Below are 21464 nucleotides of genomic sequence, written 5' to 3' on the forward strand. Positions count from 1 at the left end.
AGAGGACCAGCTTGGGCCCCAACACCCAGCCTCTGTGCACCTGGGCACTGATTTGTGATAGGCTACAGTGTGCACATTCCCGCCGAAGTGTCATGTTCAATACTTACACAATGGGGGTAAAGGCTGCTGGGACTGAGAAAAGCTCGGTGTTCCTGAGCTGCTACCTGGTCCTACTCCTGTGAGCTTCTTGCTTCTTTTAGCCTTCACTGGGCTCCTTGTGCACAGAACTTCCAGCCTAGTGGCAGATGCAACTTGGTCAGGCAGAAAGTAGTGGGGTGGGTGGGAGTCAGGCCAGGCCAACACACTAGATCTGGGGTCCCCAACTCCTGGGCCACAGATCGATACTGGTCTGAGGTCCGAGGTCTGTTAGGAGCCAGGTTGCACAACAGGAGGTGAGCGGCGATGGAGCCAAGCTTCATTGTGCTTGTCACTCACCTTACAGCCTGAGCTCCACCCCCAGGCCCACCCCTACCCCAGCCAAATCTGTGGAAAAGTTGTCTTCCAAGAAACTGGTCCCTGGTACCACAAAGGTTGGGGATCGCTCCCTAGATGAATTTGTGAACGTGACTGAACGCTGTACACTGGAGTGCTACACAGAATTGTTCTCTGCCAAACATTTTTGCCCATTTCCTATCTCTGAGCAAACAATGCCCTAGATTTCACGACATTTCAATGGTTAACAGTAAGCTCACAGTGTAGGATCTTGTCAACAGTTCTTTGAAAGTCTATGTAATTTTTCTAGCTGGGTGAGCTATTTAAACTCTCCGAACATAGGTCTCCTTGTCTATGAGACTGGTGGATGTCATGGGAGTGGGCAGCTGGATCTACCCAAGTTGCTTTGGGCCCAGGCCTGCAATTTGTGTTGTAGAGATCACAGCCTCAAGCTGATGTCAAGACCTGTAGCACACTGGACATGCAGTTACAGAAGACCTAGGGTGATGGGGATGGGGGTGTGTGGTCCAGGGCACCGAGAAGAGATGGCGTATTCTGACAGGAGATTGGGACCCCCTTCCTTCATTGCCCCTCTGCCATGGAAGCCTTGGTCTTTCCTTCAGCTCCATGTGGCATTGGTTGCAAAAAAAAAAACACCTGGCAGGTAGGAATTGTTCAAGCCAATATGAAGAATGGAGGGGGGAAAAAGCTTTATTTGCAAAGAATAAACCATTAATTTACACAAACTTACATCCCTGTTTATATACATTATGTATAGTCTATATACACAGTATCTCACACTGGATGCCTACCCTCAAAGCAGCACTGGCCTGCTCCAGGCCATTCTCACAACACAGCCCACCCCCACCCCAGCTGGAAGCTTTTTAAATAAAGAAATGACACACCGCAAGTCCCCTTGGAGAGTGCCCTGACACAGATTTAAACAAAAAAGATCTGGTCCCTTCTTTGTGCTCACATGGCCTAGGGGAGCCTCCAGGCAGGAACAGGACCTGAGGCAGCATCATGGCAGCTTCAGGACTTCCTGGTGTTAGGCCAGTGCAGAACTTTCTAGTACAGAGGCTGGAGCTGGGAGAGCACCTTAAGCGGGGAAAAGAGCTCCAATTAAGGCTGAGCCCTGCTCTCCCTGCCTAGCCAAACTCCTGAGGGGGCCAAGCACTTCCGGTCTTGAGTCTGGGGGTGGAAGAAAGAAGGGGGCTGTGTGGGACAGGAACATTCTGTTCCTCCACCTCTGCTGAGTCCGCCAGTCCCAACTCCACCATGGGTGGGTCACCTTCCTTGCCTTTGGGCCTCAGTTTCTACTTGTGTACCAAGGGGCAGAATGTAGGTTGGGCAAGATTCCCTCCAAAGGCCGTCCTGGCTTTAAATCTCTCTGAGTTGATTTGCATCCACCAAAATTTCCATAAAACACACGTTCTCACGTGTGGATGCCAGTCTCTTTCACCTCCATGGTTCCTAGTGTTTTCCTGCTCAGCAGAAGAAATTTGACTCACGATGGATGAAGTGGCAAATGAGGCTAAGACTGTATTTCCCAAGGAACCTGTAAATGAGCAGCCCCGGCAGCTGACTTTGGTGCCAGTCTTGGCCTTTCAAGCCCAAGCAGCTGGCAAAAACTCCTGCCATGTGACTCTCCTTCAAATCTGTCACCCACCTGCTCACAAGTGTCCTTGTCCCATTCTCCATGCTAGGTTTTGCCTTCCTGTAAATTCCCATCAGCATAATTCCAGATGGCCAATCTATGTCCATATTCTCTTATTAGTAAATTGCTTCACTACTTTGCCAGTGAACTTTGCTGCAACAGGGCTCCCCAGCTACCTATTGCTTCCCTCTTCATGCCCCTCTCTCTAGGGTTCCTTATGAATCATGGGTTTGTGTGACCCCCTACCTCCCCTATAATCCCTTCCATATCAGGAGAATAGGACAGGTGTCTGACTGCCCTTTAGGATTATAGCCTTTTGGCTTTCAGACCAGCCCACACGCTTCCCTCCTTCCCTGAGAGATCCTGGCAGTAGAGTTCTCTGTGGCATGGTAGAAAGAGGTAAGGAGTCCCTCGGTAGCTGTGGAAAGTGGCCAGCTCCTATAATCCAACTGTAGCATCACCAAAGGAGTCCCATTGCAGCAGGGGCTCTGTGCCTCTTGCTTGCTTGGTTCATGGCTGGGTGAAAGGACACAAGGGTGACACATCAGCTTTTGTGGGCGCTGGAGGCCTGCTGCTTGGATGTGGTGCCAAGACGGTTCTGAATGCAAGAGCTCTAAAGCTCTTGGCTGATGGCTGCCTCCCACAGAAACAGCCTCCCCTTTTGCCACAGAGCCTCTGGCAGCCAGGAAAATGGGCACCACCATCAGGGAATGAAAAGGGGCTTCTCTGCATTTCTCCCTACAACCCACAAGCATTTGCGGTGCATGTTACCATTATTATCAGTTTTCTCAGGACCGCAAATTTAATGCAAAGCTGTGGCTCAATGGAATCATTTTGGAGTCAGGCTTGGTGGAAGGAAGCCACAGGCCGGTGAGTTCAGTAGGGTGAGATCCTGGTCAAAGCACTTAACTTCTCTGAGCCTCGTCTAAACACTAGGATCTGTGATTTTATTAAAGGAGATGGAAAGAGAGAAAGTACCTTTCCAGTTTGAAGGAGAAATTTTCTTCTGTTCCTGCTGCAGTGGAGGGATGTGCAAGGCACTTACTAGGAAACAAGGCCTGACACATGCCTCAGGCTCACTTTCCCAGGGGTTGCAGGGCTCTTATTAAGCAACCAGGCAGCGTGGTTGCTTAGAAAGAGAAGGCATAGCTGAGACACGTGTATGTGTCATTCTTGGTCAATTTCAGCTGCCTGAAGGAGCTCATTCCCCATCTCCTCAAAAGGAAACATGTTGCAGCAGCAAGAGTAGCAGACTGTCCAAGACTGGCCCTCTCAGCTTGGGGCTGAACCTGGCACCCAGGCACCAGGCTGGGCCTGGGCATTTAGAAATAAGGCCCTAGCACAATCCCATCATATTGCCTGGTGGGAGGCTCAGGGAAGTGGCAAACTACAGGGCAGAGCTCTGCCCCAAGGCCTAGATGCCAGGTCCTTCAGGGTCTTGATGCAGGGGTGCGGGCCTGGGATCCATGCTGATGCTGCTGCACTGTGGCTTTCTGAAGCCAGAATGAGGAAACACTGGGTTATCAGGGCACCAGTGGCTGTGCTTTCAGATAGGGCTTGGGCCGATGCCCACTTAGCTTGCAGAAAGCTTGAAAAAATACCCCATCTTATCTGCTTTGCAGATGCCCAGGAGCAGGTTGGGGGTTGGGCATCTTAGTCGGTTATTAAAGCAGCTGCCTAAATATTGACATTGGAAGGGACTTCTGGAGATCACTGGGTCTGATGCTTTGTCCCCAGTCCCAACCTTGACTAGATGAAAATTTGTGTTGCTTGACAATGGAAGGTTCTGTTTGTGCCACGGTGTCTAGAGAGTATCTCAGACTCATGTAAGCATAGGTCCCAGCTTAGGCGCCTATCTCAGACAGAGGTAGGCCCTGTGGAGAAAGACACAGGAGGGTCTAGCCAGGCTGGGGAGGGGCAGGTGGGAGAGCAACTAGGAGGGGACCCAGGGCATTTTCTGAGCCTGAAGCATAGCTGTAAACAAAGTGAAAGACATTTTGCCCCAAGTCTGGCTCCAGGTTCTTCTGCAGGCAAGTTTTCGGCCATCCCTTGCACTCACTTCAAGGAGGAGCAAACCTCCTGTTCCCAAAGCCTGGCAAGCTGCTGACCTGGCTCTCGGCCTGAGCAGGAAGAGCTCTCTGAACCTCTGGCTGGCTGCAGTGTGCCACAGCAAGAAAGCTTCCACTGGCTGGGTCACCAGCCAGGTGGCAGGCTTCTCTCCCTTGGTCTCTGCCACAAGCACTGGCCTTTCCCCTCCCTGCCCCTCTCCCTAGGCTGCAACAGTCCCTTCTGGCCCCACCCGCACCCAAGAGGAGCAGCAGCCTGCCTTGAGGTCAAAAGTTTGCTCGCACAGTCCGGAGCACACCTCTGCTTCCTCTCGCCTGCTGTCCTGGACCTTCCCTTTACTGCAGCAAACAGTAACTGCCAACAGGGACCTGAGGTGGAAGAGTCAGTGCTGTAAGGCAGTCCACGTGGAGACAAGGAAGACAGTTCTGATTCACCTAAACCCTGGGGCTCCGTCAACTGTCCTGTAAGCTCAAGGTCATTCTGGCCAGGCAAGCAGGCCCTGCCATGCTTTTGGGGAATAAATAGCAGTGGAGCATTTCTCTCTGCAGCTGCCACACCCATATACCTCACTCCACAGCAGCACTTAGGAGCTTCTGTGGGGAGGTCTCAGCTCCCAAACCTGGGACAGGGACAAGGGCAGGGGCAAAACAGGGGGAATCTAGGATGCAGGGGCCTCGCCCAGCCTGATGGCCCCAAAGAAGGTGGTGTGCTTGCTCATGTTGATGGAGATGTCAGCATGCACCATCTTCACAGCAATCTTCTGCCGTGCTTTGAGGAGGCAGACGCCCGCTGTGTAGCAGGTGTTGTAGTTGGTCTTGCCCGTCTCGATGCTGCGGGTACACTGCAGAAAAGGCTTCTCGTCCACCACTACCTCATAGCTGGCAAAGTCGGTGAAGTTGATGTAGTACACCTGGGTGAGAGGCAATGAGAAGAGATTGGGGGAGAGAGGAAGGAGGGCGGGGACCTTCTCAGAAGAGCTGCCCCTTCCCAAAGGGAAGGGGCAGTGCCACTTGTAGGCCTGCTAGTTAGCTGACAGGAAAGGTGGAGGCAACAGGCTTAGAGTCTGTGCTTCCCCCACGCTGTCATGGGGCTCAGATGGCCAGGCCAATCTTTCTTGCAACAGCATACCAGCTGTAAACTCTGAGGGCAAGAAGTATACCTTATTGGCCTCCCACCCCCTGCCGGGCATGAAGCCCCAGGCTGTGCATGCACACAGGGGGCTCAGTCAGTGCAGCAGATACGTGTGAATACAAACTAGCTTCTAGTCCCAAGGGCTATTTGTGGATAAAGGAAGAGGCCACTGAGCTCCCAGAGAGGGGACAGTGGCAACTCCTCCTTTCTTCAGCCCTTTTGCAACCAGCCCCCGCCCCTGCTGTGTTTTGCTGGAATCCTCACCGGATCCCTTGGCCTCCTTGCCTGATGTCTACTCCACCACTAATGAGATGAGGAATTTGGAAGGGCAAAACCCGGGCCCCTGACCTTACTTTGTGGCTGGAAGACAGTGTGAGCCTGTGTTCAAAGGCCCGGAGTCAGAGGGATTTTCCCATTTTGTACAGTGTCCAAAGCCTGAGGTGAGTCCCAATTCTCTCCTAGGCCTGGAAAGTTAATTTGTTTATCCTTCACTAGCAAGCTTTGATCTGCCCCACTGCAGCTTAGGACAGATGCCCCATAGGACATTGGGATTACACCCACCTGTCCCCGTGGGATCGTGGCCCTCATCTGTCTCCCTTACTCACTTTATCAAACATTGTTCCCTCCACCAGCTCTTCCTCAGGGAGCAGTGAATTCACGTGCCACCCAATTTCTTGGTCAGCACCCAGTCTGTACCAAGGTGCTTGGTGGAGCAAATGCTTGTTAACCCACCTTCTCTGGCCACTCCCCTTTGAGGCCCTTCTGCTGGCTCCACAGTCCTGTCCATCTGCCTGCTTGCTGCCCACCCCACAGAAGCCCCAACCTCGGGGTTCATCTATCTCTAGCTCTGAGGAGCCATCTGGTAGAGGCAACAAGCAGGTGTGTGGGAGTAGGGTGGCAGACCGGGTGACTGGGCCCAGACAGGACAAGGATAAAAACAGAGGGAGAAAAGGGCTGGAATAATGATACCAGGAAGGAGGGCAAGAATAACAGAAAGAGAAAGCTAAAGAGACAAATGGGAGAAAAAGGAAGGAAGGATAGTCAGAAAATGCTTTTGAAGCAGAGAGAAAGTGCACAGGAGCCCTGTTCATTTCAAAGCTGGCAGTGTGGGGGGAAGGGGTTCTCAGCAGCCCTGGAAGGGTGGGACTGAGCCAGAGTTCAAGTTTGGCAGTAGCATCAAACATGTTGGGGGGCAGGGGAGAATAAGGATCCGGAGCACTGCAGGATGGGATCGGGTGGCAGACTGTCGGAGGGGGCTCTTTTCAGTCTTTCAATAGTATCTGGCTAGGAATAAGCCCCCAAACAGCCCCCTTTTTCCCCTCTGTTTAACTCCTTCCCAGGGCAGTGTCCCCAGCCCCCTCACCCCCCAAAGCAGAAAGTTAGCCATTGGCTGGTCTTGGCTGGCTCCACAGTGCCCCTATGTGGCTTGCACCAGATCTGCATTCTGGATATAAGAAGAGTTAGGCCTGAGACCGTACTCACTTCTACCTGACTATAGATGAAGTAGGTGCCGTCCACCAGTACCTCCAGCTCCCCGCTGCGGGGATGTAGCTTAAACACCTTGGGGTTCATAGTGATGCGAGACCAGTCATTGAGCACTCCACCTGAAAGATCTCAGTATGAGAGAAGGGCAGTCACTCAGTACATGTCAGAAGAATCTGGACAATAGAAACAAGAGATCTCAAACATGCACAACCCCCATCCCATCCCAATGCAACTTGGGAAGCCCAGGAGACCTGAGCTGTAAGAACAGCATTTGGAAGCACAGAAAAGTTCTGTTTGTAAAGCAGCTGCCAGGGTTGCCTCAGGCCCCCCTGTCTGTCTCCCTCTCTCCTTCCCCGACCACCCCCTTCCCCATCTGGAATGGTCTTTCACCAACACCTCCTAGCTAGAACTGAGAGTGGGCAGTAAGAGAGTGGGCACACTGACCTATTTCCTTTGTTGTCTTGGTGCCTGCACAGGCAAAATTCAGACACTGAGTGGCAGGCTAGCTCTTATTATTCAATTTTATTTCACCAGCCACAACTCCTAAATCTCCCTATTGTCTTATAGGTCCATAGATTTTTCTCCTTCTCTGTAAGAGACTCCTCCACATCCACTCCTTTCTAGAAAGCCTTGCTGGGCTCCCAGGAAACCGCTTAGCATAAGGGATCGTCTCCCTGGAGAACCTTAGGGATCAGGATGGGTCAGACCTCATAGCACCCAGAGAGGGTGACTGTCAGTAATAAGGCCCCACAGGGGAGACGGGGGTTGATGAGAGGTAGGGGCAGACTGCCAGCAGCATTAGAGACAGCCACAGGGACAGCGAGGGTGTCTGGGAGCTGGGGCACCCCTGGCAGCGCTTCTGTCTCTCAGCTCAGCCCACTCAGGGTGGAGGGGTCATCGCACCGCCCTGGCTGGACATGGGAAACCAGCACACCAGTGCGGAGGAAGAGCTTCCCTTTCCATCTGGCAGAAAGAGGGGGCTGCTTTCCACCCTCAAAACTCTCCATTCTCCACCCAAGAAAAGACATTTTGAATACCCATCCTTGGCTAGACTCAGAAGGTGTGAGGAAACTGCCCTTCTGGAAAAGGCGGCCATTGCCCCTTGAAGTGATAAGTAGATGGGAAAGGAGTTAGGAGGAGAAGCCCTGCCCCAGCCGCTTCAAGATTGCTCTGCATGATGGTTGCCCCCCCCCCCCCGCCTCCATGCCCCATCTCCTCCTAGTGGAACTAAAGATCAGCATAGACTGCTACTGGGGACTGGCCTAGAAGGGCTGTAACTAGACTTGTGATGTGGCAGTTAGTGGGAGCAAAATCAGTAGCTTCTGGCATAGAATAAACACCGAGGCCACCCATGCGGAAACCCAAACATGTCTATTTCCTGCCTATCTCAGTCCTCCCTGGACAGGTGGTGGTTATGGCTCCCTACCACAGCCCTGGGGCCCAAGGCACCTGGTACCGGCACAACCACTTGGGCTTTGGTGCCATTCTGCTCTGATGTGTATTTCTGAGGCTATTAAGTCAGGCACCCAGGTGGCAGCGCAGCATGTAGCTGGGCCCAGTCCTTAAGAAAGGTTGGCCATGGCCTGGCTGGTGTGGCTCAGTGGACTGAGCACCAGCCTGAGAACCAAAAGGTCTCTGGTTCAATTCCCAGTCAGGGCACATGCCTGGGTTGTGGGCCAGGTCCCCAGTAGGGGACACGTAAGAGGCAGCCCCACACTGATGGTTCTTTCCCTTCCTCTCTCTCTAAAAAAAAGAATAAATAATCTTTAGAAAGAAAAAAGAAAGAAAGCTTGGCCCAGCCAGTTCAGGACTAGGGGCTGGGCTCTTCTAAGCTGTCCTCATTGTAGCAGGTTTCTGAACCTTCCTTTCCTGTACCTGCACTCACAGCCCTTCCTTTCCCCTCCAAGCTCTGTAAGCATCTGGCACCTTGGCTGGCCTGCTGCTTCCCAAGGCTCCTGGGTGTTCATGCATTTCAGCTTTGTGCACTCTGGGGACTGGCCATTATTTCAAAGGACTGTTCTTTAATGAATGTCCGTGTCTCTCTCTTCGGGGAAGAAAATAATCCTACTCATTCGGTGGAGCATACGCACATAGTGCAGTGGAAAGGGTCAGAGAGATGTAGTTTTGAATCCCAGCTCCTAAACGCAACTGAAATCTTGGGCCAATTAAATAACCTCTCTGAGCTCTAGCTTCAGTCTCTGTAAGAAGGAGCTTATACCTACCTCACAGGGTTGTTGTGAAGATCAAATAAAATAAAACACAAAGAAAGCGAGTTGAAAACTCCCAAGGACTATACAAATATAAAGCAGCAGGATTTACTACGGTATTACCCGATCTCCCAGGGACTCTGTTTCCCCAGTTTTTAAAAGCAGGGATTACATTAAATCAGTGTTTTTGAACCTCCTTAAACCCATTTTCCCTTTCTGTAGACACTAGCATTGCACATTTCCTGGAGAGTCTAACATGCCGTCTGCCTCCCTGTGCAGAGCCATCAGGCGGGAATTTACATTTATGTAGTTTTCCCTTCTCTGATTTGCACTGTGAAAATGTCGATCAAACTCCATATATCCCCTCCGGGTGACTCTGACAGAACCTCCATCTCCTAACAATTCCCGTTCTACATGGTGCCTCAAGTGCCTTTCAGGTTTCTGAGCAGTGTTTCTAATTGCCATTTGGGTGTAGCAACCAGTCCTGACCCAGGACAGACAGCAGAGGGCAACATGGAGTAAGGAACAGCCCTAGTGCTCTGGATACCTCAGGGCCCAGGAGGAACTAGACTGGGTGATGATTTGGAAGCTGGGGGTAAGGTAGAGGGGAAGCTCCTCTTATCGAGAGAGTCTCCTTGGACTCTTACCATTCTTGACTTGAATTGCGGACCCTTGGCCCTGCAGATGCACCACAGCTGGCTGGAAGGATAAGAATGATAGAGAGAGGAGTCACGGTGAGAAATGACAGCCCACTCAGCACCAGTTTCCATGTTTCCACTCTGACTTCCAGTTTCCTTTCGGATTCCAATTCTGACCCTTATTCCCTGTCTTGGGATGCTAGTGACCACAGTGAGACTTGCGGGGGCAGGTGCCATATGATTTTGTAGTTCAGCCACCTCCTAGTTCTGTGACTGCAGCAATATGTAGTACCTCTGAGCCTCATTTCCCTAACTGTGAAATGGGAATTAGAAGAACCCCTTGGCCTCCCTCACAGGGATGTCTGAAGATCAAATGAGGTGATGGATATAAAACTGCCTTGGAAGCCATCAAGCACTGTGCAGCTGTGCAGGTTTAACTGTGGCCAAACAGCTGCAGCGCGGGAGGCTGAGATGAGGCAAGGCAGGGCAGTAGAACCTGCCAATAGAGACAGATTAGGGAGCTCAAAGACAAGGGAGGAGCCCTGCAGACCGTTAAGGCAGAAAGGAGCCCGGGCTGGCCTTGGCCTGGAGCTGGTTGGCTGATTGTCAAGGACGTACTCTTCAACTTCTAAGCTCCTGATCCCTGGCGGTCTGAGTGCTGACAAGGTGTCTGGGGCGACTGGGGGAGTGGGAGGCCCAGGTGAACAAGGCCTGTCTGGCGGCCTATTTTAGCTGCCTGCCGTGTGTAGATATGGGACCCTCTATCTCCTGTGCAGTGGGGAGAAACGAGCAGGGAGTGGGAAGATGGGAAGACTGGATTCCCTTAGCTCAAGGCAGGCCCCGGAGAAAAGATTTTCTATTCATGGAGATGAGAGGGGGCTGTGAGTGAACAATCTCAAAACCTCCAGGGTATCCTCACAAAGTAAAGCCTGGCAAATTTAACAGGGAGTGCACTGAGAGGTGGCTGTAGCCTGTGGCTTTCCCCCCTGCCCAGGACAGGAGCAATTCTCTGCCAACCTGGTTTTCTCGAGTTCCAGCTTTATCAGCAGCACCTGCAAAACAGGACAGGACAATTAGGGGCAAGCCTTGTCTCCTGGCCTTCCTCCTCCCCGTGGTAGCCTGAGGAGGGAGCCTTGTGATGGGAGAGGACACTCCTTCTGTCTCACTGGTCCCTGACCTGTATCTCCAGAGGGCCTGGCACCCAGCAAGGAAAGTGGCCTCTTGCCAATGCTGGCCCAAGGCAAGTCCCACTGAGAACCCACAGACATGGATGAGAGCATTCCTGTCACTGTGTGACTCCAAGATCATGCTGTTTGCTTCTTTTGACTTTTGCTTCCCTTCCATTAGTTTTCTTGGTAAAGTGCATCACCATTTGGAATTATCTTGCATCTTTAATTGTCTCCCTCCTCCTCTAGGACATAAACTACATGAGAACAGGGACTATTGATCAGTATATCTCTTATATATAGAAAGCACTCAATTAATATTCCTGGAAAGACTGAATTAAAAAAAAATCTGCCAACTCCTTGTCCTGCAGCCATGGTAGTACTAATTAGCCCCATTTGAACTGAGTCAAAGGATCTGAGTCCTGCTGCAGAATTCTCGGACTTAGATGAGTCAGTGACAAAGAGTCCATTTGTTTAAAACCCTACAATACAGCCCTGGCCAATGTGGCTCAGTGGACTGAACACCAGCCTGTGAACCAAAAGGTTGCTGGTTTGATCCCCAGTCAGGACACATGCCTGGGTTGTGGGCCAGGTCCCCAGTAGGGGGTGTGTGAGAGGCAACTGATTGGTGTATGTCTCACACACTGACATTTTTCTCCCTTTCTCTTTCTCCCTCCCTTCCCCTCTGTCTAAAAATAAATAAAATCTTTAACCCTTTATGAAAACCCCCCCCACCTGTACGATACAGGAGAAGAGTGGAAGAGGGATATAACAAGTGACTTAAAGTCAGGCAGTTTGAGTCCTGTTAAATCCAATCAGGCAGGTTTGGATCTGTATCTCTATCTCTTGGGTGCCCTTCTGGGCCCAAAGGGAAAGAGGCAAAGGGATTAAATGCTATTTGAATGGGCAATGAGGTGGGGTAATGATGTAGTGCAAGCAGTGCTTGGTTCTTCCCCAGGACGCTGATGGTGCCTGTGTTTGCTCCTTCCACAGCTATCAGCAACTACTTCTATGAGAAGGGCACTTTAGAGTGCATGGGACGAGAGTGTTCTACTCTTGGTGTCTTGTCCAGTCTGCAACATTCTTTCCCATACCAGCATCAGCACAGGAGTTAGATGCTGGAAATCAGAGCAGACTCGATCCATCTCCTGCAGGAACTTCAGTGAACCCTCAAGGGCCTCTGTCTCAGGCTCATAGGAGTTTACTGGCTCACTACAGAGAGGCCAAGAGTAAGAGCATGTCAGGCCCTACTGGCATGTTTAATCTCTAGTTTTACACTGAGCCAGGAGACCTGAATTTCTTATTGCACACAACCACCACCAGCCCCATTTGATACTGCTTTTAGGAACACCCAGCCCTGCTCTATTAAAGTGCTGGTAAAGGAGCCCTGGCTGGTGTTGCTCAGTGGATTGAGTGCCAGCCTGCAAACCAAGACCCTTTGGTTCACCAGTTCGATTCCCAATCGGGGCACATGCCTGAGTTGCAGGCCAGGTCCCCAGTAGAGGGCATGTGAGAGGCAACCACCCATTGATGTTTCTTTCTCTTTCTCCCTCCATTCACCTCTGTCTAAAAAAATAAATACATAACATCTTACAAAAAAGAAAGTGCTCGTAGTGGAGCCTGGGGGAGGGTGGAGGACCAGGAACTCACCAGAAGGTCCCTGGAGGCCAGGGGGTCCTTGAGGGCCAGGAGGACCTGGAGGGCCAGGTGGTCCCATAACCGTTGTTCCTGGAATTCCAGGAATCCCTGGAATCCCTGGGGGTCCCTGGGGTCCCGGAGGTCCTGGAGGTCCTGGGGGTCCATTTGGCCCAGGAGGTCCTGCCTTCTTTCCTGAAAGACAAGATTTAGTCTCACGTTTGCAGTTACTGACTGAGAACATACTGGCAGTTCTGCGGACTTCCAATGCCAAAAAGTCAGCCCTCTAGGAATTTTTGCTATTAAAGAGGTGACCACCTCTATCACCCCACCCCACTCCTCTCCTCTCTCATGAATGATCATTTTCAGAGTTGGGTTGAATATAATAGAAATAAATAGCTCTCAAGGAGCTCAGTGAGGTAAGGAAAAACAGTGACAGGAAAGTAGAAGTGCTACCTTTGCAGTAGGGAAAAAAGTTGCAAAGAGGTCAGGAAAGGCTTCAAAAAAGAGGGGACATTTCAGCTGAGTCCAAAGGAGCTCAACTGACAGGTGACCAGACCTATGGGTTACTTTTTAGACTCCTGAGATTTGGGCTATTGTTGAAGACAATGGCATTCATATTTACGTCGCAGTTTGGTGGACTTGATGCAGATAGAAGAGGAAGCTAGGAGGACAGTCTGCTCTTAGCAACCTCAGCTCCAGGAAGGTTTCCCATAGGAGTCAGATGTACAGGAACCAGGCAAGCGGGGGGCACCCTGTGCTCACTGGGAATGAGGATTGGGACAGAATTTGGGAGGTGAGAGGTTGGGGAGGGAGAGAGCCTTGGCCAGGTGTCTCAGTTGGTTGGAGTGTCATCCTATATACCAAAAGGTTGCAGCTTTGATTCCTGGTCTGGGTACATATGGGCGTCGGCCAATCTATGTTTCTCTCTCACATCAGTGTTCCTCTTTGTCTCTCTCCCTCCCTCCCTTCCCCTCTCTTTAAAGTCAATAAACACCCATGGGTGAGGATTAACAAAAAGAGAGAGACAGAGAGAGGGGGAGGGAAGGGGTAGGGGAGAGACAAAGAAACAAGGAAAGAACATGTGGAGAGTAGAGAGCGCTGAGGAGGAGGCAGCAGATCTTGCTTTCTCAGCTGAGCTCTCTAAACCCTATCTTTAAAGGTCTCTGGGAAAGGGAATTCTGCATACTCCCTTGGCAACACGGTCCAATGTTTATCGCCCCTCACTGTTAGGAAGGTTTTCTGTATATTTAATTGAAATCTGTTCTGTGGCAGTTTAAGCTCTTATTCCATTCTTTGTGTGGACGCAGAAGAATAGTTACCATCAGCCATATAATAGCCCACATATTCTCAAAGACACCATCACCCACCAAGCTCCATTTTTAGAGGCTAAATACTCCAGCTTGCCAGTCTTTCCGCAGAGACCCTATTCTTGAATGTACAATGTTATTGATATTAATCAAGCCCACCAACTCTTCCCTTTTCTTCCTCACTATCCTTTCAGTCCAGCCTTGATCCTCCTATTCCATGCTGCACTCCTTCTAACAGTCCTGTCAAGATGCAGTTAGATTCACTGGGTCCTAACTGTGGTCTTGAACCCACAACAGCAGCTCCTTCTGTTTAGTCCTGTGCAGCCCAATTCCAGCACTGCAGGTGGTCGAATATGGGCACCTCCTTCCTCCCTTCACTGCTTTCTGAAAATTTTATGGAAGTCTCGGGCCTGGAAGTCTTTTATCAGACATCACTATGGTATCTTCACCTGTGGTACTTTCTTAGTTTGAAACAGAACTCTCACTTAAATAATGCCTTACTGACTCCAATTCTCTGCTCCCTAGATCCCGAGGCAGGAGAATCCTGTCTTGATTTCTCCTGTGCTACCTTTAAGAATAATGCTGCAGCCCTGACTGGTGTGGCTCAGTGGATTAAGTGCTGTCCTGTGAACCAAAGGGTTGCTGGTTCGATTCCCATTCAGGGTACACGCCTGGGTTACAGGCCAGGTCCCCCAGTGGGGGCCACGTGAGAGGCAACCACACACTGATGTTTCTCTCCCTCTCTTTCTCCCTTTCCCTCTCTCTAAAAGTAAATAAATAAAATCTTTAAAGGGCAGGAATGAAGGGCCAGAGCTCTGCTCTCCCAGAAGAGCCCCTGGAGCCGAAAAGACCTGGAGGCAGGAGCTTAAGGCTCCTCACTGTCCACAGCAGCAAAGTAGTAGATCTTCTCAGTTTCCTGATCTAGCCAATTTCAAGATGCTGAACAGGAAAAGCCATCTCCCTTCATATTTGGGCAGCTTCCAAGGAGGGCTTATTCAGCGCCCCAGTTTCAATTCCAGCTAGTGTAATGGAAAGAATGAAGAATCTGTAGTCAGGAGATAAGGCCGTAAACCCCCAAATCTGACATGGGCACATTCTGGGCAAATCCCTTCCTCTTGTTGAGCCTTAGCTTCTCCATCGCAATTTCTCTCAGTTTCCTCACACGACGGAGGTTCCTTAAGGAGGTAGGACTTACCCTGGTGGCTGCTAGGAAACTTGCCTGGCCTGGCTATAAGGTGTGCTTTTCTCTCATGGTTCTCTAGGCAGCATGGACACAGAGGACGGTGCCTATTAGGCTGTGCTGTGTCCCCAAATTTCCAGGCCTGCTAGGGATTTTCAAGCTAGAGGGTATTCTATGGGCAATATAAACTCCAGTGTCAAGGCCGTGAGTCTCCCGTGATTGCTAATGCAATTGTGGAAGAATTACAGCCAGAAACTCCTCCAGTCCGAGAGAAGTGTGGTTGCAGTGTAAACAGAGAACCATTCACTTAGGAAACATTGGAAGGCATTGGGGGAGAAGCTCTTGTCATGGTCTAGTTCTGTGGCTGGTGCCCTCTGCCCCTCAGCATCCAGGTTCAGGCAAGTGTGCTCCTCATACTTCTAGAGCTTTGCAAAGCTGGCCTGAGAAGAGCATGACCGATGGACCCAGGAGACAATTTGAGAGGATTAAATTCTCTCTGTAATTTCCTCACTTTAACAGGGCACTTCATGATGCAAAGCCCAGAGACTTTTGTCCTTTGCAAGTTACCCTTTGTAGCCTTAGATGAAAATATTTATATATATATTCTTTTTGAAGCTAACCTTCCAGAAAGGGTATTTTGCTAACCTTTCGGCAAAGTCCAAATTGCTGAAAGAACAACTAAAAGCAACTGAGCAAAAGGGTGTGTTGTGCCCATGCACATGCACAACATATGGGGAGGGGAAAAATTCGATCGAAGAAGGGAAATTAGCCATGCCTGGCATGGCTCAGTGGATTGAGCACCGGACTGTGAACCAAAGAGTCCAGTTCAATTTCCAGTCAGGGCACATGCCTGGGTTGCAGGCCAAGTCTCCAGTAGGGGGCACTCGAGAGGCAACCACACATTGATGTTTCTCTCCCTCTCTTTCTCCCTCCCTCCGCCTCTTTGAAAATAAATAAAATGTTTTTAAAAATAATGGAAATTAAATAAACAACTGAATTTACCTCTTCAGGAATATGCCTATTCAGTGATTTCTATGGAAATCTTTGGGCCAAAGTAAATGTGTAAGGCCCATGTGCATTCTCCTCCCAGGAATGATCTGTATATAAGGTAGCAGCAGGGGAGGGGCGGGGGGGGCAGTGATTGAGTCCTTGCTGGAGGCACTGAAAGCTGAATTGTAGTTCCAGGGCTTCTAGCCTAGCCCCTTGTCTTCTGTTGCCGCTGGCAGGGCTCACCTACTGGATAATAATGCAACTGGGTGCTGCTTTCTGCTACAACCATGCCCAATCCTCTGCTAAACCATCGTGTAGTTTTCCCCAAACATGTCACATTCTTTTATGCTTCTAAGAGATTTGAGTATGCTATTCCCTTTGCTTGAATGCCCTTTCCCCTCTTTTCCCCTCATCCTTCAAAGTCCGGGTCAAATACTGCTTTCTCTGAGATGTGGCCCTTCACTCCCCCAAGGAAGACTACTTGTCCCACAGTGTGCTGTTCATGCTTCTATGGTAGTATTTTTTATACTGTACTGTACTTATTCATGTGTACTTCCACAATTCTAACTACCCTGGGAAATTTGGAAGGGAAGGATCCATTATTAGATCTATCCATGTCAGAACTGACACAGGTTTTAAAAAAGATTTTATTTATTTATTTATTTATTTATTTTGGGGGAGGGGAAGAGAAGGAGAAAGAAAGGAACAGAAACATCAATGTGTGGTTGCCTCTCATGCGCCCCACATTGATGAGCACTGGGGACCTGGCCCGCAACCCAGGCCTGTGCCCTGACTGGGAATTGAACTGGAGACCCTTTGTTTTGCAGGCCAGTGCTCAATCCACTGAGCCACACCAGCCAGGGCAGGAATCATTTTCTTCATCCCTGTATCTCTATTTCCGACAAACATCCAATGTTTATTTGCGACATAGTGAACAAGCAAGTAGAAAAAAGGAAAGTCACCCTTGGGCTAGAGTTAGGAGCAGAGGGTGTCCTTGTTCAAGCCAGGTGAGCATTCTGGCCTTGTAATAATTTCTGTATTAAAGGAATGTGATCAGAGGTAAAAACTGCATGTTTGAAAGTCAAATATACTTTCTTCAAAGACAGACTATCTTGGGGAATGCCCAGACTCTGCAGAGAAAGGTTTCCTCACTGACTCCAGAGAGCTGGCTATTTCCCAGCTTTGATCAGCTTACGTGTGCAGGAGGCCTGATAAGTCCTCAGCTTCATTACAGCAGGGATACGGGTTTGCCACATGGCCTATAGTACCTCAAGTTACCAGAGGACCCTACTACTCAGAGAAATGGGAGGTGGCAGCTGAAGCCAGTCTTTCGGGCCTAGTCTAGGGATGCTAATGTATTCCATAAAGCTCCAGAAATCTTAACAGATGGAATCATTTCACTTAAAACATTTTAATGAAACATCATTAATTTCACTCTATTTTCTTCCTAGGTCAGAACACAGAAACAAATAGGTATTGGGTTGGCCAAAAAGTTTGTTTAGTTTTTGCTGTAAGATGGTGCTAGTAGTATTTAGTTGTCTTTTGACTTCATTCAAAGCAATTTTGTTAGATTGTATTGTGACAGCTGTCATCAGAGTGCATTAAAAAATCTTACCAAAATTGGTGAATTTTTGTACAGCCATTTTAATATTGAAGATGGAAGAAAATATATAACATTTGCAGTGTATTATGCTTTATTATTTCAAGAAAGGTAAAAATGCAACTGAAATGCAAAAAAAGATTTGGGTAGTGTATGGAGAAGGTGCTGTGACTGATCAAATGTGTCAAAAGTGGTTTGCAAAGTTTCTTGTACTAATGACATTTTGGCCAAATAATTCTTTGCTGTGGAGCTATCTTGTACATTGGAAGATATTTAGTAGCATCTCCGGCCTCTACCCACTAGAAGCCAATAGTGGGAGATAGCCAACATATTCAAAATATCCAAATCAATCAAGATATTGGTAGAAATAGAAAATGTGTCTTTAATTTTATAGAAAAACATAATGGACTTTGTGACCAATGCAATACTTAGAACTGGCTTCACAGTAGGTCCTTTCAGTCCTCAGGAGCGAACTGGGTTGCCTGGCCCTATACCGTGGAACCTGTTCAGACTGGATTTTCCTCCAGTGAAAGTCCTTAAGCCCTTGCACAACAAGTCCTTGAACCAGGCCTGTGGCAAGTAAACCAGAGCCTTACTGACCCAACAAATGAATCTGCTCAACTAGAGCTTCTTTGAAAAGGCTAAAAAGATCAGACTATGACTCCAGCCTAGTTTTTTCCATCACAAAGAAAATGATAGTGAAATCCTGAAGTAAGCAATGCCTTTCCTCACTACCTGAGAAAAAGGATAGACAAAACGTTTAGGCCAAGAAATAGGCTATTCCTGGCTGGTCTGGCTCAGTGGATTGAGTGCCAGCCTGTGAACCAAAGGGTGTCCGGTTTGATTTCCAGTCAGGGCCACATGCCTGGGTTGCAGGCCAGGTCCCCAGTAGGGGGCATGCGAGAGACAACACAAGTTGATATTTCTCTCCCTCTCTTTCTCTCTTCCTTCCCCTCTCTCTAAAAATAAATAAAATCTTCAAAAGTTAAATTAAAAAAAAGAAATAGGGTACTGATATCTCTCAGGAGGTAGTATACCTGGTCCCGACGAGCTACCTCAGGACTTCATTCATATGTGATCACTGACTTGATAATAGAAGGGGGGAAAAGAGAAAGAAGAAGGGCAGGGGAAAGAGCAAGGAAGAATAAAGGAAAGAGACAGAAACTGAATTGTATAGAAGAAGGAGCAAGAAAGACTAACAAAACCAACTTTCGTATATTGCCAGAGAAGCAGCTCTGTCTTTCATTGATCATTACTACTCCCTTTGGAAGCTACAAACACTCAAGAAGGCCCCATGGGACTGAATAAAATAACAGACCACCAGCATCGAAAGACTAGAACATAAAAACCCAACTCCCTGGATACGTTTTTCTTCTCCTGCCCAAGTACTAAGTACTAACCAGGCCCGACCCTGCTTAGCTTCCAAGATCAGACAAGATCAGGTGTGTTCAGGGTGGTGTGGCCATAGATGGTTTTCCTTCTAATTTTAGAAAAGACATGACATAACAGCAATTTTAAAAAATCAAATCAGGAACTTAACTTACCCTTTTTCTTGTTTTTAACTGGACCTGTTACAAAGAGAAAATGGAAAATTAAGTCACTGGAAATTAACAGAAAAGGTTTACTCTTTAAGACAGTCACAGGAAGGACTCCAAGACACTACCAGTTTGAGGGAGCCCCACACCACCAATCAGGTAATTGGCAAGGTGTCTCCCAACCATCCAACTCTCCCCACTGTCTGTTTCTGACTGTTATTCTGCCTGTTGTGAACAAGAAAGTTAAAAGGAAGATTATTTCCTAGGGAGAAAAATGTCTTTCAGGCTGCCTTTGCAATGAGCAAATGGCTGCTTCTCCATAGAGCTGAGATGCCCAGAAATGCAGCACTCAACAATCTTAGGACGGCATTCCAATAATTCTGCAAGTCCTGAGATTGATGAGTCATGCATTCAGGTGAGGAACTGATGTCTCATGGGTCAAATCTGGAAGGAAAAAAAGGGTTATTTTCATAGAAGGAGCAGAGCAGCGGCAGTTTACGCTTTTTAGTCACTTCCTTATCGTGATTGAAATTGTTAGTAATTAAAACAGTGCGACTGTAGTATATTCATGTGGGGGCCACATGCAGTCTCACTGTGATTTACCGTAAATTGACAAACTCTTTAAGAGAAGTGTCAACAGTTTTATTGACATTGAAATCACCAGCATTTTCTTGGGACTTACTTCCAAAGAAAAGAATTCTAATCAATTGAGGATGCTCAGAAAACCCAAAGCATTTCTCACAACCACTACACAGCTTAGGTGTGTCCCAGATGGGTTTTTCCTCCTGGGGACTCAATTCTCTTCATTCTGTAGGTGCATTTGATGTTCTTGTCTTTCTTCTAAATTTTATTTCCTTAAGAAATAGGTATTTAAAATCTATTCTAGACTCCCATGAGGACAATATCGGACAACATTAAACCATGGAGCTTACAAAAAGTTAATACCGAGCATTTATATGTTGTTCTACGGCTCATAAAACCTATTTCCATCTATCACCTCATTTTGTCCTCACAATACGCCGGCAGCGATGTTACCACTCAGAGCAGGCTCTATCAGTGGTTGTATCTGAGCAGGTTGCACCAGAAGTCAGTAAGTCTCTGGCCTGGAGGGTTGCCAAGTGTGCTCATCACCAATGTCTGTGTGGACTCTCCTGGCAAAGGAATTTCATATACACCAGTCGGTGTTATTATGTGCAAGGGATGTTTTCCATTGAGTTTAACAATCTGCTGTACTTTTTTTGGTCACATATCCCTATTTTTAAAAAATATTTTATTAATTTTTAGATAGAAGGAAGGGAAGGAGAAAGAGAGGAGGGAAACATCAATGTGTGATTGTCTCTCACATGCCCCCTACTGGGGACCTGGCCTGCAACCCACGCATGTGCCCGCATGTGCCCGACCGGGAATTGAACCAGCGGCCTTTTGGTTCATAGGCTGGCACTCAGTCCATTGAGCCACACCAACAAGGGCCATATCTATTCTTTTACCCTCCATTTTCTGCTTTTCTCATCTCTCCATTTTTATTTTTATTTTGTAAAACAACCATGACAGGATGGGTGCTGAGAGCAACAGGGACTCAAAGGCGGTCCTTTCTCCCCTTTTGCCTTGTGTTACCGAGATGCTCTCAGAGAGGCCATCTGGCACATCCCTTGGGAAAAATGAGGATGAAAGAGTATGGGTGAGATGGTTATTAGATTGAATCTTACTTCCCACAAGTGCTAGTGAATAAGTACATTATCAGCTCAGCAGTTGGAGTTCCTTTTTGTTCTAATATAGCTCATCATGGCTGGTAAATAATTCTTGTGAGTTCCAACCTGAACCTCTAATCCCTGGTTCTACAACTTCCACACCTATTTCTTTCACTTGAGGCCATTGTAGCTTTCCAGCTTCTAGAGATAAAAGGCCAGGAGCTTGGACCATACAACGCTAGATTTGAGCATCTAGAGCCAGAGAAAAAGCAGTAACTTCTGCTGAATTTTATAACCTTTTAGATATATCCACTTACTTTCTCCATATGATTCAAAACCTTTCCCATACCTACTGTGAGGATTGCCATGATCACATATTTGTTTCTATGGTAACGGGCAAGATTTCTCTATCATTCCAATTCCCTGTTCATAACCATCATGCTTTGTGTAGGCAAAACCACAAATGCATCAGAGTGGGAAAGACAGCTAAGCAGTCCCTGGCACTGCTTTGATGGGCATACAATTGAGTTCTGACAGATTTTGATCAATGTTGGTAGGCAACTTGCTACCTGGCACTTCAAAAAGGGGGTCTAGTGCCCTGGCTGGTGTGGCTCAGTGGATTGAATGCTGACCTGAGAACCAAAAGGTCACTGGTTCGATTCCCAGTCAGGGCATATGCCTGGGTTGTGGGCCAGGTCCCCAGTAGGGGGAGTGTGAGAGGCAACCACACATTACTGTTTCTC

General features: G+C 48.5%; 1 protein-coding gene across 1 annotated transcript; it reads right to left on the bottom strand.

Annotated features, from left to right (window-relative positions):
* Window positions 1–1118: 1118 nt before the first annotated feature.
* On the bottom strand, window positions 1119–21089 carry LOC118996717 (ectodysplasin-A). Its single transcript, XM_037060262.1, has 7 exons — window positions 21071–21089; window positions 19043–19066; window positions 12434–12613; window positions 10635–10669; window positions 9627–9678; window positions 6770–6900; window positions 1119–5066 (listed from the first exon to the last, which is right to left on the bottom strand). The coding sequence occupies exons 1-7, from the start codon at window positions 21087–21089 to the stop codon at window positions 4815–4817; spliced, it is 693 nt and encodes a 230-aa protein (XP_036916157.1). The 3' UTR covers window positions 1119–4814.
* Between the last annotated feature and the right edge of the window lie 375 nt (window positions 21090–21464).

The sequence above is a fragment of the Sturnira hondurensis genome, unplaced genomic scaffold (assembly GCF_014824575.4).
Source record: "Sturnira hondurensis isolate 20B ecotype Veracruz unplaced genomic scaffold, ASM1482457v3 Scaffold0011568, whole genome shotgun sequence".
Classification (NCBI taxonomy): domain Eukaryota; kingdom Metazoa; phylum Chordata; class Mammalia; order Chiroptera; family Phyllostomidae; genus Sturnira; species Sturnira hondurensis.